This window comes from Salvelinus fontinalis, chromosome 2 (genome assembly GCF_029448725.1).
Source record: "Salvelinus fontinalis isolate EN_2023a chromosome 2, ASM2944872v1, whole genome shotgun sequence".
Classification (NCBI taxonomy): domain Eukaryota; kingdom Metazoa; phylum Chordata; class Actinopteri; order Salmoniformes; family Salmonidae; genus Salvelinus; species Salvelinus fontinalis.
This window is the reverse complement of record NC_074666.1, coordinates 15,292,023-15,313,810: the sequence shown is the minus strand read 5'-3', so window position 1 is coordinate 15,313,810 and position 21,788 is coordinate 15,292,023. Positions and strand designations below refer to the sequence as shown.

The following is a 21,788-nucleotide window of genomic DNA, read 5'->3' as shown; positions in this document are numbered from 1 at the left end:
ACAAAACCCCAAGCAATGAGGTGGTTTTATAAAGCAAAATCAATAATTCAAAGAAAATATGTATACATGCATTTAGGGGTGAAGCATTGGCAGTAAATCATTTTCCAGGTTTATGATTACTGTCAAGAACAAGGTGTGTGGTCTCTCTGTTTTATTCGAATTTATGTCCCCTATGCACAGTATTATCACAAATAGTGGTTTATTTATACAAATCTGTTTCATATTCAGACGTGGTTGGCAAAGGGTAAAGAAAACGTCTGAAACGTATTACATAACATAATATTGTAGTAGGATTCATTCGCAATAGAAAATAGGTCTACCAAACATCGAATACAATTGAAAACAAATGTAATGTCATAGCTCAAATCCATCATGATAAACCCGAAAACAACAATTGTATTTTTAATTTACCATAATAAATAACATTTATCCCAAATATTTGTACAATATTCATTTTCGGGACCAGCTACGTGACGCACGTATGCGGATCGATTTCTCTCTCCCAAGAGTCTCCTACTCGGAAGTAGACATATCTGTCTATTCCGTACCATTTTCATATACATTTCATTTGGAAGACCCCCATTTATCCCCAAAATAAAACACAACATGAAATCGAAGATGGAGTAACTTAAGACCCGATTTACCTCTTTGTTTTACCTCAGTTTAATGGACCGGATGATTTCCAAGTCAAACTGTGATTCCCACAGCTTTGCAGGGGAGGTAAGCTAATGCTAGCTAGCATGAAGTAGAGCTTTCTAGCCATATCGTTTTTATAAATACATTAAGTTATCTTGGATAATATGCGTTGTCTATTAATGAAATGTTTTATTATTAGCTAGCTAACGTTTACCATCGGTTAGTGTTTGTTTCTGTTCTCGCTAGTTCGGTAGCTAGCTAGCTGTTACGTCAACTAACTGGCTTACTAACGTTACCATAACTCGCTAGTTTGTTACAAACGGTAATGGTAATATTAGCCTGAATCGTCTCGATATGAGAGAATGCCTCATCGCGGTTGTTACTACAGACAAGAGTTTCGTTAGTTGGGAAAGTGAATGAGCGTATTTAGTGGGGACCAGTGTCCGTAAACCAGGTTACAGTAGTATTCATAAGGAAGTGATTGTTTGGTATCATCTTAACTTGTGGTGTAACTGCAATTCATAAACATGTTGTAAAATACAAAGTATCATCTCTGGCATTTACAGGTAGCTGTATCCAGTGGGGAGGGAGGCGTATCCAGGGGTCGCAATGAGGAAGTTTGCCGAACCCTTGGAAACCCAGAGGCTGTCTTTTCTTCTGGAAAAGGCCGCCTCTAGGGAAGCCCAGATGTGGAAGGCGTACGTGCCCAAAAAGACGTATACCGGCGTTCAGGTGAATCCCACAACACAAAAACACTGTGCTGTTGTCCGTATGAAAGAGAATGCAGCAGGTCATGTTAAACTTTGTTTTGAGTGGTATCTTTCTTAGGTTATTTCCTTGGTACAGATATGATACATATATGTGTATCACCTAAGGTCACTGTTAAGAGTAGGACCCATTTGCATTCATTTGTGAGTGTGTAACAGTATAACTTTAAACAGTCCCCTTGCCCCGACACGGGCGCGAACCAGGGACCTTCTGCACACATCAACAACTGACACCCACGAAGCGTCGTTACCCATCGCTCCACAAAAGCCGCGGCCCTTGCAGAGCAAGGGGCAACACTACTAATAGGTTTCAGAGCAAGTGACGTAACTGATTGAAACGCTACTAGCGCGTACCCGCTAACTAGCTAACCATTTCACATCCGTTACACTCACCCCCCTTTCAACCTCCTCCTTTTTCCGCAGCAACCAGTGATCCGGGTCACGGCACCAATGTAACAGTATAACTTTAAACCGTCCCCTCGCCCCGACACGGGCGCGAACCAGGGACCTTCTGCACACATCAACAACTGACACCCACGAAGCGTCGTTACCCATCGCTCCACAAAAGCCGCGGCACTTGCAGAGCAACGGGCAACACTACTAATAGGTTTCAGAGCAAGTGACGTAACTGATTGAAACGCTACTAGCGCGTACCCGCGAACTAGCTAGCCATTTCACATCCGTTACAAGTGCAACGGGGCATTATCTAAAGGTTCCCATATGGTCTAGCGGTTAGGATTTCTGGTTTTCACCCAGGGGGCCTGGGTTCAACTCCTGGTATGGGAACTCAAATATTGTGCTCCCGAGTGGTGCAGCGGTCTAAGGCACTGCATCACAGTGATAGAGGTGTCACTCCAGACCCAGGTTCGATTCCAGGCTGTATCACAATGGGCTGGGATTGGGAGTCCTATAGGGCGGCGCACAATTGGCCCAGCGTTGTTCGGGTTAGGTTTTGGCCGTGGTAGTCCGTCATTGTAAATAATAATTTATTCTTAACTGACTTGCCTAGTTAAATAACGGTTCAATTTAAAAACTGAAGCACCTGCTGTGGCTAATAGGTTCATGATTTCACTTCCATCCTACTCATACGTCCAATGAACAGTACTGCCCTGATCATTGGCTAGCAACAGAAACCTGCTGAAAGTTAACAGGATTTCGAAAAGGATGCCTGCCTGACTGTTAATCTGAGGCTCTTTCCTGCTGACTCACTGCAGCACACTTATATCTATCTGATTTGCCTAAAAGTACACATGTACACAGTGTGGTCATCAACATGTTGCTAAGATAAGCTATTACTGCCAGTGTCACCAGAGCCGGATATTGAGCCTTATCCAAATGTAATGTATAAGGCTCTGACCTTCAACATTTTATCTCTCTACAAATTATCTATGGAAATTAAAACATAACAGTAACAGACACATGTCCCAAAACAGAGTGCAGTAAAACGTACTCCCTGTCCCAAAACAGAGTGCAGTAAAACGTACTCCCTGTCCCAAAACAGAGTGCAGTAGAAGGGGTAAACCAGTCAGTCAATTCATGTCAAGACAATGACTTGGTCCTAGTACATTGGTTGTTTTGCTCACTGAGTAATTTCACAATGAGTCAAGAGGCACTTTAACAAGGCAACATGATGTGAGAAGTGGCTTTAGGGCAAGGCTAGAGTTCAGGTCACTTTAAAGCGACACTTGGCTGCATTCCAAATGGCATCCTATTCACTAGTGCACTTGGGCTCTGGTCAAAAGTAGTGCACTAAATAGGGAATAATGTGTCATTTGAGGCTAAAAGCTTCCAGTGGGTGCTGGTTAGACCCGTGTCAGGTTACAGGTACGCAGACCAGTTCAGAAAGTCAGTTGGTCCTTATCTTTTACTTATTCACTGGTTTGGTTAATCTGTGCCTCAAGTCATTCTTTGTCTTGAAGGGACAGCTTGACCCTCTTAGTTGAAATGTTGACTGTATTTGTTTCTTTAATTGACGTTCAGGCTCTCCTTCAATAAATATTTTTTCTGTACTTTAATCAAGTCTATGATTTTGGTTGTTTTGATTGAGACTTTTGTTAGTCATTTTTAAGTGAGTGGTTTTGATACATTGGACATTAATATTGTAACCTAATTGGATCTTTTGAGGTTTTTTTCCCCCTGAATGTGAACGGATCACTCACTGTTTACTAACGCTCATGCTATGTCTCCTCTGTAACTGACCTGTGAGGTGTCCTGTCATTTTAACTGATCCCTCTGTGATTATCCCTAGGATACAGACATCTCCCCTGCCCAGCGTGATGAGGCTGTGTGCTGGCTCATTAACCTCCACAGTGACACCAAGCTCTATCCAGAGACCCTCTCCCTAACCATCAGTATTTTAGACAGGTTTTTAGGCGCTATAAAGGTAAGATGGCAACACAATCTTTAGTCTTATCAGCTATAGATCTATGTAGAATGTCAACAGCATCTTCAACCTTACCAGCTGTGTAGGCTAGGGTATATTTCTTATCTTCACTGTGACTACTCTTGGACAAGATTTGACGGTTTTATGAGTTTGCTCGATTAAATATATTTTTTTAAATATATAAATTCATCTGATGTTGCAGGAAGTACCATACACTCTAGAGTTCACTCAGGAAGTGTCAGTGTGTGATTTATTTAGGCCCGTTGACAGAAGCAGCTCTCCTGTCTCTTCCTGTATCTATCAGACTAATCTTACTTCCCCTAGTATTAGCCTGGCTCCCTTATAAAGAGCTCGGCTTGGGTGGTATACGGTATACCAGGGTATTTGGAAATAGCCACAGGATGTTTTTTCAGTATGTCAAAACCGTTGAAACTATTTATTTGAAGTTTTTCAATACATTTGAATATTTGTCGATACTTTTTAAGTTAATACCTGCAGTCAACTTGTGCAATATGTTAGGAGGTAAAACAGATTGCCGATTTCATAATTTCACCTGTCACATGATTTTACATTAGGAAGCTTACCGTAGTTTCCCAGAGCAGTTGAGCCAGTCACTTGAGCAGGTGAGTCCAGCTGTGTATTGACAGGGGTCTTGTTTTATATTGTAAATAAAGGTGTTTTTTTAAATTCTTCTATAGAGTGTTCAGGGGACGTGCAACTATAGTTTCCCTTCACGTAAAATACATTAACATTCGACAGAAAATATCTTTGTTTTCATCACATGACAACAGAAGTGCAACGCAATTTGGCTGGCAACCGCACAAGTAAATGAGATTACAATGAAAAAGCGAGGTATTTTTTGCAAAAAGAATGCATGTTCATCATATTTCTAATGTTTATCATAGGAAATGTAGCTGGCTGCATTCTAATGTTTATCATAGGAAATGTAGCTGGCTGCATTCTAATGTTTATCATAGGAAATGTAGCTGGCTGCATTTTAATGTTTATCATAGGAAATGTAGCTGGCTGCATTCTTTCTAATGTTTTGCTTAAACTTCATCTTTAATTTTACCAGAGAAAAGTAGGTGGGCTACACCGAGAAAAGTAGCTAGACATCAGTCAGAGTGCTGTCTGCTGATAGAATGCCCGTACCTGAATTCTCATCCGAGTGGAGAGGTGCAACTGAAGCACAAAATGTGTGTCTGATGCCGAGCAGAAATTACAGTAAAAAGAGTTTTAGATCTGCGTTTACAAAATGCAGCAAGATATATATATACTTTAGGTCATGTAGTGTATGTTGACACCTGCTCATCAAACATCTCATTCTAAAATCCTGGGCATTAATATGGAGTTGGTCCCCCCTTTGCTGTTACAACACCCTCCAGTCTTCTGGGAAGGCTTTCGACTAGATGTTGGAACATCGGTGCGGGGACTTGTTTCCATTCAGCCACAAGAGCTTTAGTGAGGTCTGATGTTGGGCGATTAGGCCTGGCTTGCAGTCGGCATTCCAGTTCATCCCAAATGTGTTTGATTGGGTTGAGGTCAGGGCTCTGTGCAGGCCAGTCAAGTTCTTTCACATCACTCTCAACAAACCATTTCCCTATGGACCTCGCTTTGTGGACAGGGGCATTGTCATGCTGAAACAGGAAAGGGCCTTCCCCAACTGTTGCCACAAAGTTGGAAGCACAGAATCGTCTAGAATGTCATTGAATGCTGTAGTGTTAAGCTTTCCCTTCACTGGAACTAAGGGGCCTAGCCCGAACCATGATAAACAGCCTCACACCATTATTCCTCCGCAACCAAACTTTACAGTTGGCACTATGCATTCGGGCAGGTAGCGTTCTCCTGGCATCCGCCAAACCCAAATTTGTCCGTCAGACAGGGAAGCGTGATTCATCACTCCAGAGAACGCGTTTCCACTGGTCCAGAGTCCAATGGCGGCGAGCTTTACACCACTCGAGCCGACGCTTGGCATTGCGCATGGTGATCTTAGGCTTGTGTGTGGCTGCTCGGCCATGGAAACCCAGTTAATTAAGTGCTCGACAAACAGTTCATGAGCTGACGTTTCTTCCAGAGGAAATTTGGAACTCGGTAGTGAGTGTTACAAACAAAAACAGATGATTTTTACGCGATTCAGCACTCGGTGGTCCCACTCTTTGTGTGAGCTTGTGTGGCTTACCACTTCGCGGCTGAGCCGTTGTTGCTCCTAGATGATTTTCCACTTCACAATAATAGCACTTACAGTTGCCCGGGGTAGCTCTAGCAGGGCAGAAATTGAATGAACTGACTTGTTGGAAAGGTGGCATCCTATAACGGTTCCACGTTGAAACTCACTGAACTCTTCTGTACCATTCTACTGCCACATTCTACTGTCAATGTTTGTCTATGGAGATCGCATGGCTGTGTGCTCGATTTTATACTCCTGTCAGCACGGGTGTGGCTGAAATAGCCGAATCCACAAATTTTAAGGGGTGTCCACATGCTTTTGGTTATGTGGTGTATTTGTTATGTGGTTTCTTTTTTTCCTGTGTGAAAAATGCTGAATTCTGTGTTTACGTGACCCTAAGTTTTTAACTTGCTAGTTATTTAAGTAGGTGGCTGAATTAATAACGGTGCATCATATAGTGTTAGCTTTCTGCCGTGTTTGAGAAATCAAAGCTATTTAAATGTTTTATCTGTACAGCTGCCACTACTATCTTGATTGTTTTTTTGTTGTTTTTTCTCCTCTCTGTTCTTGGCCCGTCTGCTCCTCCCCCATCTTCTCTGAGCTGAGCAGGCAGGCTTGTTGACCTAGTGACTCCAGACTGCACACAGACACAGCATGTACACATGCTGCTCCAGAGCCAGTACTGTTCTTCTTTCAGACAAGCATGTGTCAAAACTTTGTTCACTATGCCCAATGTCCCTCGTTCACATTCGCTTGTAAATGTCCAAACTCACCAGAACTGACATTCAATAGCTCCTACCTATATATGTATACCTTTATGAGCTGGATTACCTGTCTTTGTAATTAGTTTATTTTTGTTTGCGCTCATTAGCATATTTTGCTAGTATCCTGCATGAAAGTAGCTATTACTTGTGCTAATTTTGTTAGCATTCTGGTAAATGACGCCACTGGGCTTTTGTGTGGTTTTGGCGCCCCCTTTTGTACTAAGGCGGTAATTCCCAAAATCCTGGAATGAGAGATGAACGGTATAGCCAAAACCACACAGAGAGATGCCATCAAAGGCGTAAAAATGTGTACGCGTGAGTAGAGGGCGTCAATTAACATGTGTAGCATATGCCATTTAATTGTCAGTAGGATCCATATAAACAGTTGTGTTTGTTATGTTCGCTTTGTAAATCAAGTCAAACTTTATTTGTCACATGTCCGAATACAACAAGTGTAGACTTTACCGTGAAATGCTTACTCACAAGCCCTTAAGCAACAGTGCAGTTCAAGAAGAAGAAAATATTTACCAAGTAGGCTAAAATAAAAAGTAACACAATAAGAATCACAATAACGTGGCTATATACAGGGGGCACCGGTACCGAGTCATTGTGCAGGGGTACAGGCTAGTTGAGGTAATCTGTACATGTAGGTGGGGGTGAAGTGACTATGCATAGGTAACAAACAAACAGCGAGTAGCAGCAGTGTACAAGAGGGGGGGTCAATGTAACTTGTCCGGTGGCGATTTTTATGAACTGTTCAGCAGTCTAATGGCTTCGGGGTAGAAGCTGTTGAGCCGTTTGGTCCAAGACTCGGCGCTCCGGTACCGCTTGCCGTGCGGTAGCAGAGAAAACAGTCTATACTGGAGTCTCTGACAATTTTATGGGCTTTACTCTGACACCGCCTATTATATAGGTCCTGGATGTCAGGAAGCTTGGCTGTTCGCACTACCCTTTGCAGCTCCTTACGGTCAGATGCCGAGCAGTTGCCATACCAGGCGGTGATGCAACCGGTCAGGATGCTCTCTGGTGCAACTGTAGAACCTTTTGAGGATCTGAGGACCCACGCCAAATCTTTTCAGTCTCCTGAGGGGGGAAATGTTTCTCGTGCCCTCTGCACGACTATCTTGGTCTGTTTGGACCATGATAGTTTGTTGGTGATGTGGACACCAAGGAACTTGAAACTCTCGACCCGCTCCACTACAGCCCCGTAAATGTTAATGGGGGCCTGTTTGGCCCGCCTTTTCCTGTAGTCCACAATCAGCTCCTTTGTTTTGCTCACATTGAGGGAGAGGTTGTTGTACTGGCACCACACTGCCAGTTCTCTGACCTCCCTATAGACCGTCTCATCGTTGTCGGTGATCAGGCCTACCGCTGTTGTCGTCAGCAAACTTAATGATGGTATTGGAGTCGTGTTTGGCCACGCAGTCGTGGGTGAACAGGGAATACAGGAGGGGGCTGAGTACACACCCCTGAGGGGTCCCAGTGTTAAGGATCAGCGTGGTAGACGTGTTGTTGCCTACTCTTACCACCTGGGGGCGGCCCATCAGGAAGTCCAGGATCCAGTTGCAGAGGGAGGTGTTTAGTCCCAGGGTCCTTAGCTTAGTGATGAGCTTCGTGGGCACTATGGGTGTTGAACGCTGAGCTGTAGTCAATGAACAGCATTCTCACATAGGTGTTCCTTTTGGCCAGGTGAGAAAGGGCAGTGTGGAGTGCGATTGAGATTGCCTCTTCTGTGGATCTGTTGGTTCGTTATGCGAATTGGAGGGTGTCTAGAGTGTCCGGGAGGATGCTGTTGATGTGAGCCATGACCAGTCTTTCAAAGCACTTCATGGCTACAGACATGAGTGCCACGGGGCGGTAGTCATTTAGGCAGGTTACCTTCGCTTCCTTGGGCACAGGAACTATGGTGGTCTACTTGAAACATGTAGGTATTACAGACTCGGTCAGGGAGAGGTTGAAAATGTCAGTGAAGACACTTGACAGTTGGTCCGTGCATGCTTTGAGTACACGTCGTGGGAATCCGTCTGGCCCTGCGGCTTTGAATGTTGACATGTTTAAAGGTTTTGTTCACATCGGCTACCGAGAGCGTTATCACACAGTCATCCAGAACAGCTGGTGCTCTCATGCATGCTTCAGTGTTGCTTGCCTCGATGCGAGCATAGAAGTAGTAGGATTCAATCTTAATCCTGTATTGACGCTTTCTTGTTTGATGGTTCGTCTGAGGGCATAGCGGGATTTCTTATAAGCATCCGGATTAGTCTCCCGCTCCTTGAAAGCGGCAGCTCTAACCTTTAGCTCGATGCAGATGTTGCCTGTAATTCATGGCTTCTGGTTGGGGTATGTACGTACAGTCAATGTGGGGGCAACGTCATCGATGCACTTATTGATAAAGCCGATGACTGAGGTGGTGTACTACTCATTGCCATTGGATGAATCCCGGAACATATTCCAGTCTGTGCTAGCTAAACAGTCCTGTAGTGTAGCATCCGCGTCATCTGACCACTTCCATATTGAGCGAGTCACTGGAACTTCCTGCTTTATTTTTTTTGCTTGTAAGCAGGAATCAGGAGGATAGAATTGTGGTCAGATTTGCCAAATGGAGGGTGGGGGAGAGCTTTAGATGCATCTCTGTGTGTGGAGTAAAGGTGGTCTAGGACCCCCCCCCCCCCCCTGGTTGCACATGTGACATGCTGGTAAGAATTTTGTAAAACTGATTTAAGTTTGCCTGCATTAAAGTCCCCGGCCACTAAGAGCGCCGCTTCTGGGTGAGCATTTTCTTCTTTGCTTATGGCCTTATAGAGTTGGTTGAGAGTGGTCTTGTGCCAGCTTCGTTCTGTGGTGGTAAATAGACAGCTACGAATAATATAGATGAGAACTCCAGAGGTAGGTCTCTGTTCTGCCGGTGCATGAAAAATCCCGCCAGCTCTATTGTCCGTTTCTTCGTTCAGCCACGTCTCGGTGAAACATATGTTACCGTTTTTAATGTCCATTTGGTAGGATCATCTTAATAGTATTTCATCAGTTTAATTTTCCAACGATTGCACGTTAGCAAGTGGAATGGAAGGCATTGGGAGTTTACTCGCTCGCCTCCAGATTCTCAGAAGGATCCCCAATCTGCGTCCCCTTTCCGGTGTTTTTACTTAACGCAAAAGGCATGGTTCTGGGCCTGTTCCAGTGAAAACAGGATATCCTTCTCGTCGGACTCGTTAAAGGAAAAAGTTTTTTACAGTCCGCGGTGAGTAATCGGTTTTCTGATGTCCAGAAGTTATTTTCGGTCATAAGAGACGGTAGCAGCAACATTATGTACACAATAAGTTAAAATATAAGTTACGCAAATAAAATAACAAAATTGCACAATTGGTGGGGAGAATGTAAAACGTCAACCATGTTCTTTGGCGCCATCTTTTCGTTGGCATTGTGAATTATTGTCGCATGTTCCTTTTTACTCTATGTCCTACCGGAGCCACCATACCTGCCTGCACTAGTTGTTATGTTAGCTCACGAGCGTGAGGAGGGTTGTAGATACACCTGAGCAGTTAATAAAGAATTTAGCTAGTCTCGTTCTTTCTGCATAACAGTATTCTCTCTTGAAATTAGAGTCCTCGAGTATTCCAGCCTGCCTAGGCTATATGCGATTGAAATCAACACTGGTAGGCTGCAATTGTTTAAAAAATATATAGCCTATTTAACTGAAACCTTGTCTTACAGCCCAATAGATTTTAAACTAGATCTTTAGCTAGTCTACATAGGGAAGATCATAACAATTTCTCAAATTCCTTTGCTACAAACGACCCACACCATTTATTCGCTCAATTTAGCAGCGTTGCTCTGCATTTACGTGAGAAAATTAGACTTTCTAATTTGATTCGCATGACGCTGTTGACGTTTGCGGCCCATTTTTGTTTATATTTTCCCTTACTTGGGCCAGCCCCCTAGTAATTCAAGTTTCAGCCAATGGGGTTCAGCCCCTCGCAATTTGAGTGAGTCAAAGACTAGTAGGCAATTTTCGAGGACCGCTTTTGGCTAAAAGGTATACAAAAGCACCAGAGAATGTCTTTAACCTGGGCTGCCTGCCTCACATAGTAGTCCTGGAGAATGTCTTTAAGCTGGGCTGCCTTCCTTACAGAGTAGTAGTCCTGGAGAATGTCTTTAACCTGGGCTGCCTGCCTTACAGAGGAGTAGTCCTGGAGAATGTCTTTAACCTGGGCTGCCTTCCTTACAGAGTAGTAGTCCTGGAGAATGTCTTTAACCTGGGCTGCCTTCCTTACAGAGTAGTAGTCCTGGAGAATGTCTTTAACCAGGGCTGCCTTCCTTAGAGTAGTAGTCCTGGAGAATGTCTTTAACCAGGGCTGCCTTCTTACAGAGTAGTAGACCTGGAGAATGTCTTTAACCAGGGCTGCCTGCCTTACAGAGGAGTAGTCCTGGAGAATATATTTAACCTGGGCTGCCTTCCGTACAGAGGAGTAGTCCTGGAGAATGTCTTTAACCAGGGCTGCCTTCCCGACAGAGTAGTAGTCCTGGAGAATGTCTTTAACCTGGGCTGCCTGCCTCACATAGTAGTCCTGGAGAATGTCTTTAACCAGGGCTGCCTTCCTTACAGAGTAGTAGTCCTGGAGAATGTCTTTAACCAGGGCTGCCTGCCTTGCAGAGTAGTAGTCCTGGAGAATGTCTTTAACCAGGGCTGCCTGCCTTACAGAGTAGGTAAATCTCAGGATGCTGATTTTAGACACGGGGTACTAGTGACGTCACTAAGTCCTCCTGAACCTTTCTCTCTCTCTCTCTCCTCTCCTTAGGCCCGTCCAAAGTACCTCCGCTGCATCGCCATCGCCTGTTACTTCCTGGCTGCCAAAACCAGCGAGGAAGACGAGGTGAATACATCCTAGCCTCACACCATCAGTCCTTCCTTAGTGTGCTTCACTAGTCACATTATTTGTTTCTTTCTATTCAGCTTTGTTATCCAAACATTTGGCAATATGATTTGCAGCTGTATTAAAAACAAACTATTTTATGAACGTCCCAACAAAAATGGATTTTCCAAATGCTGAAATGTTGCTCACTGAAGATTCGCTCCAATAGTTGTAATGATAGATTAAGTCTAGAGAACTACACACCAAGTTGGCAGAAAGTGGGTTGAACCCAACTAACCAGAAGTCCTCTTTGTCTCTCTCTCTTTTCTCTGTCTCGCTCTCGGTGTGTGTGTGTGTGCCCAGCGTGTGCCGTTGCTGCGTGACTTGGCCAGCAGCAGCAGATGTGGCTGCTCCCCATCAGAGATACTGAGAATGGAGAGGATCATTCTGGATAAACTGAACTGGGACCTGCACGCTGCCACACCGCTGGAATTTCTACACATTGTGAGTATTGTATTCTGTCACCACATTCGTACTTCTGTCCTAGCCAGAACCACTAACTAGCCTGCAGTGGAGGATCTGGCTCAGTCCTACCCGTGACTGTATCCACCAGAATACTGCCCTGTTCATGAGCTATAGGTTACCACTTTATAACACGACTTAGAAAATGTATCACAACACAGTTTTGTGTTTGTTCAGCTAAATTCCATCAACTGTAACTGTCCCTCTTTGTCTATAATCTGCTGTTCTCCCTCAGTTAACCCGAGTGCATACATTTTACTATGTTTATTATGTATGTGCGATCCCTATGAGGATCTGAGGTTGTGAATCCATAACCTTAGTGTTGCTGGCACCACTCTCTTTACACACTGCTGTTCCCCTTCAGTTCCATGCCATGGTGCTGTCTTGTAAGTCCCGGTTCGTGGTGGGTCTGCTGGGATGTAACCCGTCGCAGCACCTGTCGGTGTTGACCCAGCAGCTGCACTACTGCCTGGCCGACAGCGCCTTGCTACAGCCCCTCTCCCGGGGATCCATGCTGGCGCTGGCCCTCGTCTCCCTGGAGCTGGAGAATATCTGCCCTGACGGGCTGGCTCTCACTGTCCTCTTGCTCAGGAAAGCACAGGTACTAAACTCTCACTATCCTCCTGCTCAGAAAAACACATTTAGGCCTGCAGTACAGTATAATGGCATGTTTGGATAGGGGCCGGTTAGACAGTAAGGGCTTCTGCCTAAAGCGCACATATTTATCAATGTTGACGTGGATTCTAGTCTGACCTACTGCCTATTTGACACTCACCTCCTATCGCTTTCTCTCGCCATCTGTTCAATCACACTCACCTCCCATCTCTCTTTCTCTCACCATCTGTTCAATCACACTCACCTCCCATCTCTCTTTCTCTCACCATCTGTTCAATCACACTCACCTCCCATCTCTTTCTCTCACCATCTGTTCAATCACACTCACCTCCCATCTCTCTTTCTCTCACCATCTGTTCAATCACACTCACCTCCCACCTCTTTCTCTCACCATCTGTTCAATCACACTCACCTCCCATCTCTTTCTCTCGCCATCTGTTCAATCACACTCACCTCCCATCTCTCTTTCTCCCACCATCTGTTCAATCACACTCACCTCCCATCTCTCTTTCTCTCACCATCTGTTCAATCACACTCACCTCCCATCTCTCTTTCTCCCACCATCTGTTCAATCACACTCACCTCCCATCTCTCTTTCTCTCACCATCTGTTCAATCACACTCACCTCCCATCTCTTTCTCTCGCCATCTGTTCAATCACACTCACCTCCCATCTCTTTCTCTCACCATCTGTTCAATCACACTCATCTCCCATCTCTCTTTCTCTCACCATCTGTTCATTCACACTCATCTCCCATCTCTCTTTCTCTCACCATCTGTTCAATCACACTCACCTCCCATCTCTTTCTCTCGCCATCTGTTCAATCACACTCACCTCCCATCTCTTTCTCTCGCCATCTGTTCAATCACACTCATCTCCCATCTCTCTTTCTCTCACCATCTGTTCAATCACACTCACCTCCCATCTCTCTTTCTCTCACCATCTGTTCAATCACACTCATCTCCCATCTCTCTTTCTCTCACCATCTGTTCATTCACACTCACCTCCCATCTTTCTCTCACCATCTGTTCGATGAAATCATAACAAATCCAGGGGAGAAAAATATGGATGTTTACGTAACATAGATGTTGTAGTCCCTCCCACGTATCATTTTTTTTTAAGTCACTGGAATTATCAGGATTCCCCTGGGAACCGTTGCTGTCCATTGATTTCATAATATAGTCTACCTGCATTTTTATGCACAATAACATAATTATAATCAATATTCTAATTTTACTCCCCCTCTAGATCGACAGTTCTCAACTCATCCGCTGTCAAGCGCTGGTTTCACGTCGCCTGTCCACACAGGAAGTTTCCCTGCCTCCCAACACTGTCTACATCTACCAGCCCCTGCACCGCATCCCCAGTCTGGCCCCAGACCCCTGCGATAGGGAAGGAGAGTCCAGCACCAGGCTCCACTCCCCAGTCACAGACCCCAGGGACCGAAGCCTCTCCTGGGTTTCCTCCTCCACCACCCTGCTCCGGGTCCACGGTCCGCCCATGCCCCGCCACCAACCCCACCAAGTCCACCTGCGCAGCAAGCTCTCAGCCAAGCGCAAGGTGAGAGCTTGGCTACTCCATCAACCGGAGTAAATATTTTTAACACTTACCTACCTACCACTTACCTACCTTATTGCTATTTTACCTGCCTTGATTCTAAATGCAAGGAGGGGGATTGGAGGGACGCCATGTGCGACTGACGTGTTTTCCGTTTGCTCCCGTGGTATTCTTAAAGTTTATGTGAATTTTGCAGCAGAACCGTATTTATTTTTAAATATTATTTTGGTGATCCCTTTCCGTAAAAACTAAGTGCATGTTGTTTTTATGGTATGACGAGAATGGCGCCGGAGGGAATGGCTGCCGTTTCTACGGGCTCCTGACCAATGGTGTTATTTTTGTGTTATATTTTTAGAATGCCTATGTTACGAATCACTTTGGCCCGGCAGTCTAGGGGGGGGGGGTGGTAACGAGACCCGTAACATAACTCATGTTACGAATCCCTTTGGCCCGGCAGTCTAGGGGGGGGATGGTAACGAGACCCGTAACATAACTCATGTTACGAATCCCTTTGGCCCGGCAGTCTAGGGGGGGGATGGTAACGAGACCCGTAACAAAACTCATGTTACGAATCCCTTTGGCCCGGCAGTCTAGGGGGGGGATGGTAACGAGACCCGTAACAAAACTCATGTTACGAATCCCTTTGGCCCGGCAGTCTAGGGGGGGGATGGTAACGAGACCCGTAACAAAACTCATGTTACGAATCCCTTTGGCCCGGCAGTCTAGGGGGGGGATGGTAACGAGACCCGTAACATAACTCATGTTACGAATCCCTTTGGCCCGGCAGTCTAGGGGGGGGGTGGTAACGAGACCCGTAACAAAACTCATGTTACGAATCCCTTTGGCCCGGCAGTCTAGGGGGGGGATGGTAACGAGACCCGTAACATAACTCATGTTACGAATCCCTTTGGCCCGGCAGTCTAGGGGGGGGTGGTAACGAGACCCGTAACATAACTCATGTTACGAATCACTTTGGCCCGGCAGTCTAGGGGGGGGATGGTAACGAGACCCGTAACAAAACTCATGTTACGAATCCCTTTGGCCCGGCAGTCTAGGGGGGGGTGGTAACGAGACCCGTAACAAAACTCATGTTACGAATCCCTTTGGCCCGGCAGTCTAGGGGGGGGATGGTAACGAGACCCGTAACAAAACTCATGTTACGAATCCCTTTGGCCCGGCAGTCTAGGGGGGGGATGGTAACGAGACCCGTAACAAAACTCATGTTACGAATCCCTTTGGCCCGGCAGTCTAGGGGGGGGGATGGTAACGAGACCTGTAACAAAACTCATGTTACGAATCCCTTTGGCCCGGCAGTCTAGGGGGGGATGGTAACGAGACCCGTAACAAAACTCATGTTACGAATCCCTTTGGCCCGGCAGTCTAGGGGGGGGATGGTAACGAGACCCATAACAAAACTCATGTTACGAATCCCTTTGGCCCGGCAGTCTAGGGGGGGGGTGGTAACGAGACCCGTAACATAACTCATGTTACGAATCCCTTTGGCCCGGCAGTCTAGGGGGGGGGGTGGTAACGAGACCCGTAACATAACTCATGTTACGAATCCCTTTGGCCCGGCAGTCTAGGGGGGGGGATGGTAACGAGACCCGTAACAAAACTCATGTTACGAATCCCTTTGGCCCGGCAGTCTAGGGGGGGGATGGTAACGAGACCCGTAACAAAACTCATGTTACGAATCCCTTTGGCCCGGCAGTCTAGGGGGGGGATGGTAACGAGACCCGTAACATAACTCATGTTACGAATCCCTTTGGCCCGGCAGTCTAGGGGGGGGATGGTAACGAGACCCGTAACAAAACTCATGTTACGAATCCCTTTGGCCCGGCAGTCTAGGGGGGGGATGGTAACGAGACCCGTAACAAAACTCATGTTACGAATCCCTTTGGCCCGGCAGTCTAGGGGGGGGATGGTAACGAGACCCGTAACATAACTCATGTTACGAATCCCTTTGGCCCGGCAGTCTAGGGGGGGGATGGTAACGAGACCCGTAACATAACTCATGCAAAGTATACTTGTGAAAACGTAACAGTGAGAACGAAAAACCACAGATTACCGTCAAACAAATTACCGTCAAACACTCCGGGTTTATTTGGTAAACACGGTAATGGGGGGGCAGGAAAAGGGGCTGAGCTGGACCCAAGGAAAGAAACAAATATCCCAAAACACCCCTAAGCTAGACTAGCCTACTTCAATACTGAGTAACTAACTAACCAAAAATACAGTGGGTGGTCCGCCCAGTTCTAACTAGTGTTCTTAGACAAAGTATTCCTACGGGTAGTGTATGTCCATGGGTGACTTGTCTTGGTACCCCCTTTTCCCATCATCCAACAAACAGTCAAACACCATAACACAACAATACTCACAGGGTAACGGACAAAGTGACATGTAGTTGCTAAACCAAACAAGAGATCTACAGAGCGACGGCATGACAGAGAGATTGAGCTCCAGAGAGAACAACTGACAGGGTTTTTAAACCAAGGGGATGTGATTGGTTCATGGAAAAGGAGCAGGTGTCTTCTGATTGGGGAATGATGATTGCCACCTGGTGAGGGGAGAAAGAGAGAAAAGAAATACACATGGGATACACACAGGATACCTGTATCCGTAACAACCTAAGATTAAGAATTGTTGCCTTGCATAATGCTTGAAAGAGTTACAAAAGTATCTCTAAAAGCCTTGATGTTCATCAGTCCACGGTAAGACAAATTGCCTGTAAATGGAGAGAGTTCAGCACTGTTGCTATCGGTTTTACCTCATTTCTACCAGCACGTCACCTCTGCAAAGAGAGGGATAAAACCTCCAGAGACACCTTTACTCCTCACAGAGACACGTTTGTACGTGTTCTCCCCCGCCCTCCATTTGGCAAATCAAACTATAATTATATCCTCCTGTTTCCTGCTTACAAGCAAAAACTCAAACAGGAAGTACCAGTGACGTGCTCAATACGCAAGTGGTCCGATGAAGTGGATGCTAAGCTACAGGACTGTTTCGCTAGCACAGACTGGAATATGTTCCGGGATTCATCCGATGCCATTAAGGAGTTTACCACATCTGTCACCGGCTTCATTAATAAGTGCATTGACGACGTTGTCCCCACAGTGACCGTACGCACATATCCCAACCAGAAGCCATGGATTATAGGCAACATCCGCACTGATGTAAAGGCTAGAGCTGCTACTTTCAAGGAGCAGGACAATTTTCTCGGACGCTTTTAATAATCCCTCTACGCCCTCTGACGAACCATCAAGCATACAAAGGGTCAATATAGGACTAAGATGGAATCCTACTACACCAGCACTGAGGCTCGTCGGATATGGCAAGGCTTGGAAACGATCACGGATTACAAAGGGAAACCAAGCCAAGAGCTGCCCAGTGACGTGGGCCTACCAGACCAGCGAAATGCCTTCTATGCTCACTTCGAGGCAAGCAACACTGAACCATGCGTGGGAGTGCCAGCTGTTCCGGAGGACTGTATGATCATGCTCTCTCCGTAGCCAATGTGAGCAAGACCTTTAAACAGGTTAACATTCACAAGGCCACAGGGCCAGACGTAATACCAGGACGCGTACTCCAAACATGTGCTTAACCTCTAACCCAGTCTGTAATGCCTACATTTTTCAAGCAAACCACCATAGTCCCTGTGCCTCAGAATGCCAAGGTAACCTGTCTGACTACCGCCATAAAATGCTTTGAAAGGCCTGTCATGGCTCACATTAACACCATCATCCCAGAAACCCTGAACTTAGTCCAATTCGCATAGCGCCCCAACAGATCCACAGATGACGCCTTCTCTATTGCACTCGACACTTTCCTTTCCCACCTGGATGAAAGGAACACCTACGCGAGAATGCTGTTCATTGACTACAGCTCAGTGTTCAACACAATAGTGCCCTCCAAGCTCATCACTTAAGTTAATTACCCTGGGACTGAACACCTCCCTCTACAACTGGATCCTAGGCTTCTTGACCCGGCCGCCCCCAGGTGATGAGGGTAGGCAACAACCCATCCTCCATGTTGACCCTCAACACGTATAATTGTTTGTTTGTTATTAGTTTAAGCAGACTTTGTCTATTGTTGTAACCTAGATGAAGATCAGATCAAATTTTATGACCAAATTATGCATTAATCCAGAGATTTCCAAAGGTTTCACACACTTTTTTTCTTGCCACTAAGTCATTTAAACCTGTTAACCCTTGCAAGGCTGCTGGCCCTGATGGCATCCCTAGCCGTCCCTAGCTGGCTGCTGTGTTCTATACCCACCTGCTTCAAGATGTCAATTATCATCCTTGTGCCCAAGAACACTACGGAGTGCCCAAGAAAGGGAAAGAAACTGAACTGAATGACTACCAACCAGTAGCACTCTCTTCTGTCATGAAGTGCTTCGAGAGGCTAGTCGAAGACCATATCACCTCCTCCCTCTCCGACACACTCGACCCTCTCCAATTCGCCTCCCACCCTGACACATACGATTGCGTCGTCCATAAGGAATGCATATGTGAGGATGCTGTTCATCGACTACAGCTTGCCCTTCAATACCATAGTGCCCTATTAGCTCATTACAAAGCTCACAGCCCTTGGTCTGAACTCCTCCCTATGCAACTGGGTCTTGGACTTCCTGACGGGCGGTCCCCAGGTGCCGAAGGTAGACATTACGTCCTCGACACTGATTCTCAACACGGGGGCCCCATGTAACCGATGTGAAATGGCTAGCTAGGTAGCGGTGGTGCGCGCTAGCAGCCTTTCAGTCGGTGACGTCATTTGCTCTGAAACCTTGAAGTAGTGGTTCCCCTTGCTCTGCAAGGGCCGCGGCCTTTGTGGAGCGATAGGTAACGATGCTTCGTGGGCGACCGTTGTTGATGTATGCAGAGGGTCCCTGGTTCGCGCCCGGGTCGGGGCGAGGGGACGCCGTAAAGTTAAACTGTTACACCCACAATGGTGCGTCCTCCTGTATTTCCTGTATACCCAAGAATGAGTACCCTCACACAGCTCCTGCTCCGTCATGAAGTTGGCTGACGACACGACAGTAGTAGGCCTGATTTACCAACAACGACGAGACGGTCTACAGAGAGGAGGTAGGCACTCTGACGGCGTGGTGCGAGGTAAACAACCTCTCCCTCAACGGTAGCGAAACAAAGGAGCTGATTGCGGACTTCAGGAGGAACCAGGCTGGACACGCCCCCATCCTAATTAACAGGGCTGCCGTGGAGACCGTCAATAACTTTAAATCCGTACTGATACTCCTTGTATATAGCCATGGGACTACCTGGTACCCCTGCACATTGACTCTGTACTGGTACTCCTTGTATATAGCCATGTTACTACCTGGTACCCCTGCACATTGACTCTGTACTGGTACTCCTTGTATATAGCCATGTTACTACCTGGTACCCCTGCACATTGACTCCGTACTGGTACTCCTTGTATATAGCCATGTTACTACCTGGTACTCCCTGTATATAGCCATGTTACTACCTGGTACCCCTGCACATTGACTCTGTACTGGTACTCCTTGTATATAGCCATGTTACTACCTGGTACCCCTGCACATTGACTCGGTACTGGTACTCCTTGTATATAGCCATGTTACTACCTGGTACTCCCTGTATATAGCCATGTTACTACCTGGTACCCCTGCACATTGACTCGGTACTGGTACTCCTTGTATATAGCCATGTTACTACCTGGTACCCCTTGTATATAGCCATGTTACTACCTGGTACTCCCTGTATATAGCCATGTTACTACCTGGTACCCCTGTATATAGCCATGTTACTACCTGGTACCCCTGTATATAGCCATGTTACTACCTGGTACCCCTGTATATAGCCATGTTACTACCTGGTACCCCTGTATATAGCCATGTTACTACCTGGTACCCCTGTATATAGCCATGTTACTACCTGGTACCCCTGTATATAGCCATGTTACTACCTGGTACCCCTGTATATAGCCATGTTACTACCTGGTACCCCTGTATATAGCCATGTTACTACCTGGTACCCCTGTATATAGCCATGTTACTACCTGGTACCCCTGTATATAGCCATGTTACTACCTGGTACCCCTGCACATTGACTCCGTACTGGTACTCCTTGTATATAGCCATGTTATTGTTTTTATTGTCCTATTTCCTTATTTTTTTTGTGTGCAAATATTTGTCTTTAACTCTTGTTGGGAATGGGCTCGTAAGCATTTCACTGTAAAGTCTACACCTGTTGTATTCGGTCATGTGACTAATTTGATTGAGCTATTGATATTTGATGCAAACTGAACTCCTGCCTTCTGGCTGCCAGAGGCCAATAAAACCATGTGAAAGTGTGTCCAGTAACATTTGATTTGTATTATGTTTTTGCCTAAGTAGCTTTTGAGAACACCGATTAAAAAATAAATAAAAATAAATAAAAAAATAAATAAAAGCGCTATACAAATGTAATCTATTATTGTTATTATTATTTTTCAGGTGGAGGAAATGGAGGTCGACGAATTCTACGACGGTATCAAGCGGCTCTACAGCGACGAGAGCGGGGGCCCTCCGGAGGGGGCGGTGGTAACGGGGGAGGGGCCTCTAGGGGGGTGCAGTGTCCTGCAAGTCAGGCAGGAGGGCAACAATTCCCCCTTGCCCCCTCTCCAACCCGTCAGTGTCACATAGAGAAGAGAAAGAAACCAAGGCCTTCTCGTCATCTTATCTGATCTGCAAGGAAGAGGTGTCCAAGTGTTACCAGGGTTCCAGCAGTCATGGGCATTAACCCACCGTACCAGGCACGAAAGGAAAAAGAAGCTGCTATTTCATAAATATTTGTTGAATATAAAAGGATTTAAAAAATAATAATAATAATATTGATATAAATCTTGTCTTTCTCCCAGTGATTCTGTGTAAGAGATTTTCCTTGACTAATTTAAGGTCATTTCATCTTATTTCTGTCGTTGAACCTAAAGCCTCTTCTGTAAGTTACATATATTTGTTTTCCTTCCTTTCCTCAGTGTGTTGCTTTAATCTTTCACAAAACTTGTCACTTCAAAGTTTGATTTGAATGTAAATGTGTTTATACTAGATAACTGTGTTAACCTGCCAAAGTAGGAAAAAGGTGATTTGTGTGAAGTACTGATTGATTTGTTTATAATATATTTTTTAACTTAATCTAAATATCCTCTGTCCACAACCTTCATGTATTTGTCCCATCACAGTGTAGTAGTAGTAAAAGCAAAGAAGATAACAGAATCCTATTACTGATGAAAGAGCATTCATTTTACTCAGTGAAGCAATACAGATGTTTTGGTTTTTTACCCAGTTTGTGTATTGTTTTAAGATGAACAGCTTTTGTTACAAGAGAGATGAAGAGGAATCCACCATAATACCTCATCTTCACTGTTCAGAAATGACATGTTTTGTATTTATTGCAAAAAGCAGCTGTCTTTTTCTTGGGTGCTGGTAAGTGCCTATGCTCTGCTGGTACACCTTGTGGCACCAATAAAGAAAAACGTTTAACAATCTCATGTCATTTGTTACTCGATATA

At 45.6% G+C, this 21,788-nt stretch overlaps 1 protein-coding gene and 1 non-coding gene across 3 annotated transcripts; both read left to right on the top strand.

Moving 5' to 3' along the window:
* Positions 1 to 475: 475 nt before the first annotated feature.
* LOC129812874 (cyclin-I-like) lies at positions 476 to 21,762 on the top strand. 2 transcript variants are annotated; one of them, XM_055864833.1, is made up of 8 exons: positions 476 to 720; positions 1,203 to 1,368; positions 3,652 to 3,786; positions 11,511 to 11,585; positions 11,928 to 12,068; positions 12,451 to 12,687; positions 13,950 to 14,290; positions 20,734 to 20,890. In XM_055864833.1, exons 2-8 carry the CDS (start codon positions 1,246 to 1,248, stop codon positions 20,822 to 20,824), a joined length of 1,143 nt encoding a protein of 380 aa, XP_055720808.1. In that variant the 5' UTR covers positions 476 to 720; positions 1,203 to 1,245; the 3' UTR covers positions 20,825 to 20,890. The 2 variants fall into 2 exon arrangements, with proteins under 2 accessions (XP_055720808.1, XP_055720800.1); XM_055864825.1 differs by having other exon boundaries at positions 477 to 720; positions 13,950 to 14,261; positions 20,734 to 21,762.
* trnae-uuc (transfer RNA glutamic acid (anticodon UUC)) lies at positions 2,118 to 2,189 on the top strand. The gene has a single exon. It is a non-coding gene; the product is annotated as a tRNA-Glu (tRNA).
* Positions 21,763 to 21,788: the final 26 nt, after the last annotated feature.

Excerpts from the sequence above, each read along its gene's own strand:
- LOC129812874 (XM_055864825.1), top strand. The coding sequence starts at position 1,246 with ATGAGGAAGTTTGCCGAACCCTTGGAAACCCAGAGGCTGTCTTTTCTT. Across the intron at positions 3,787-11,510 it reads GGTTTTTAGGCGCTATAAAG|GCCCGTCCAAAGTACCTCCG; the intron begins GTAAGATGGCAA and ends TCCTCTCCTTAG. Across the intron at positions 11,586-11,927 it reads AAACCAGCGAGGAAGACGAG|CGTGTGCCGTTGCTGCGTGA; the intron begins GTGAATACATCC and ends GTGTGTGCCCAG.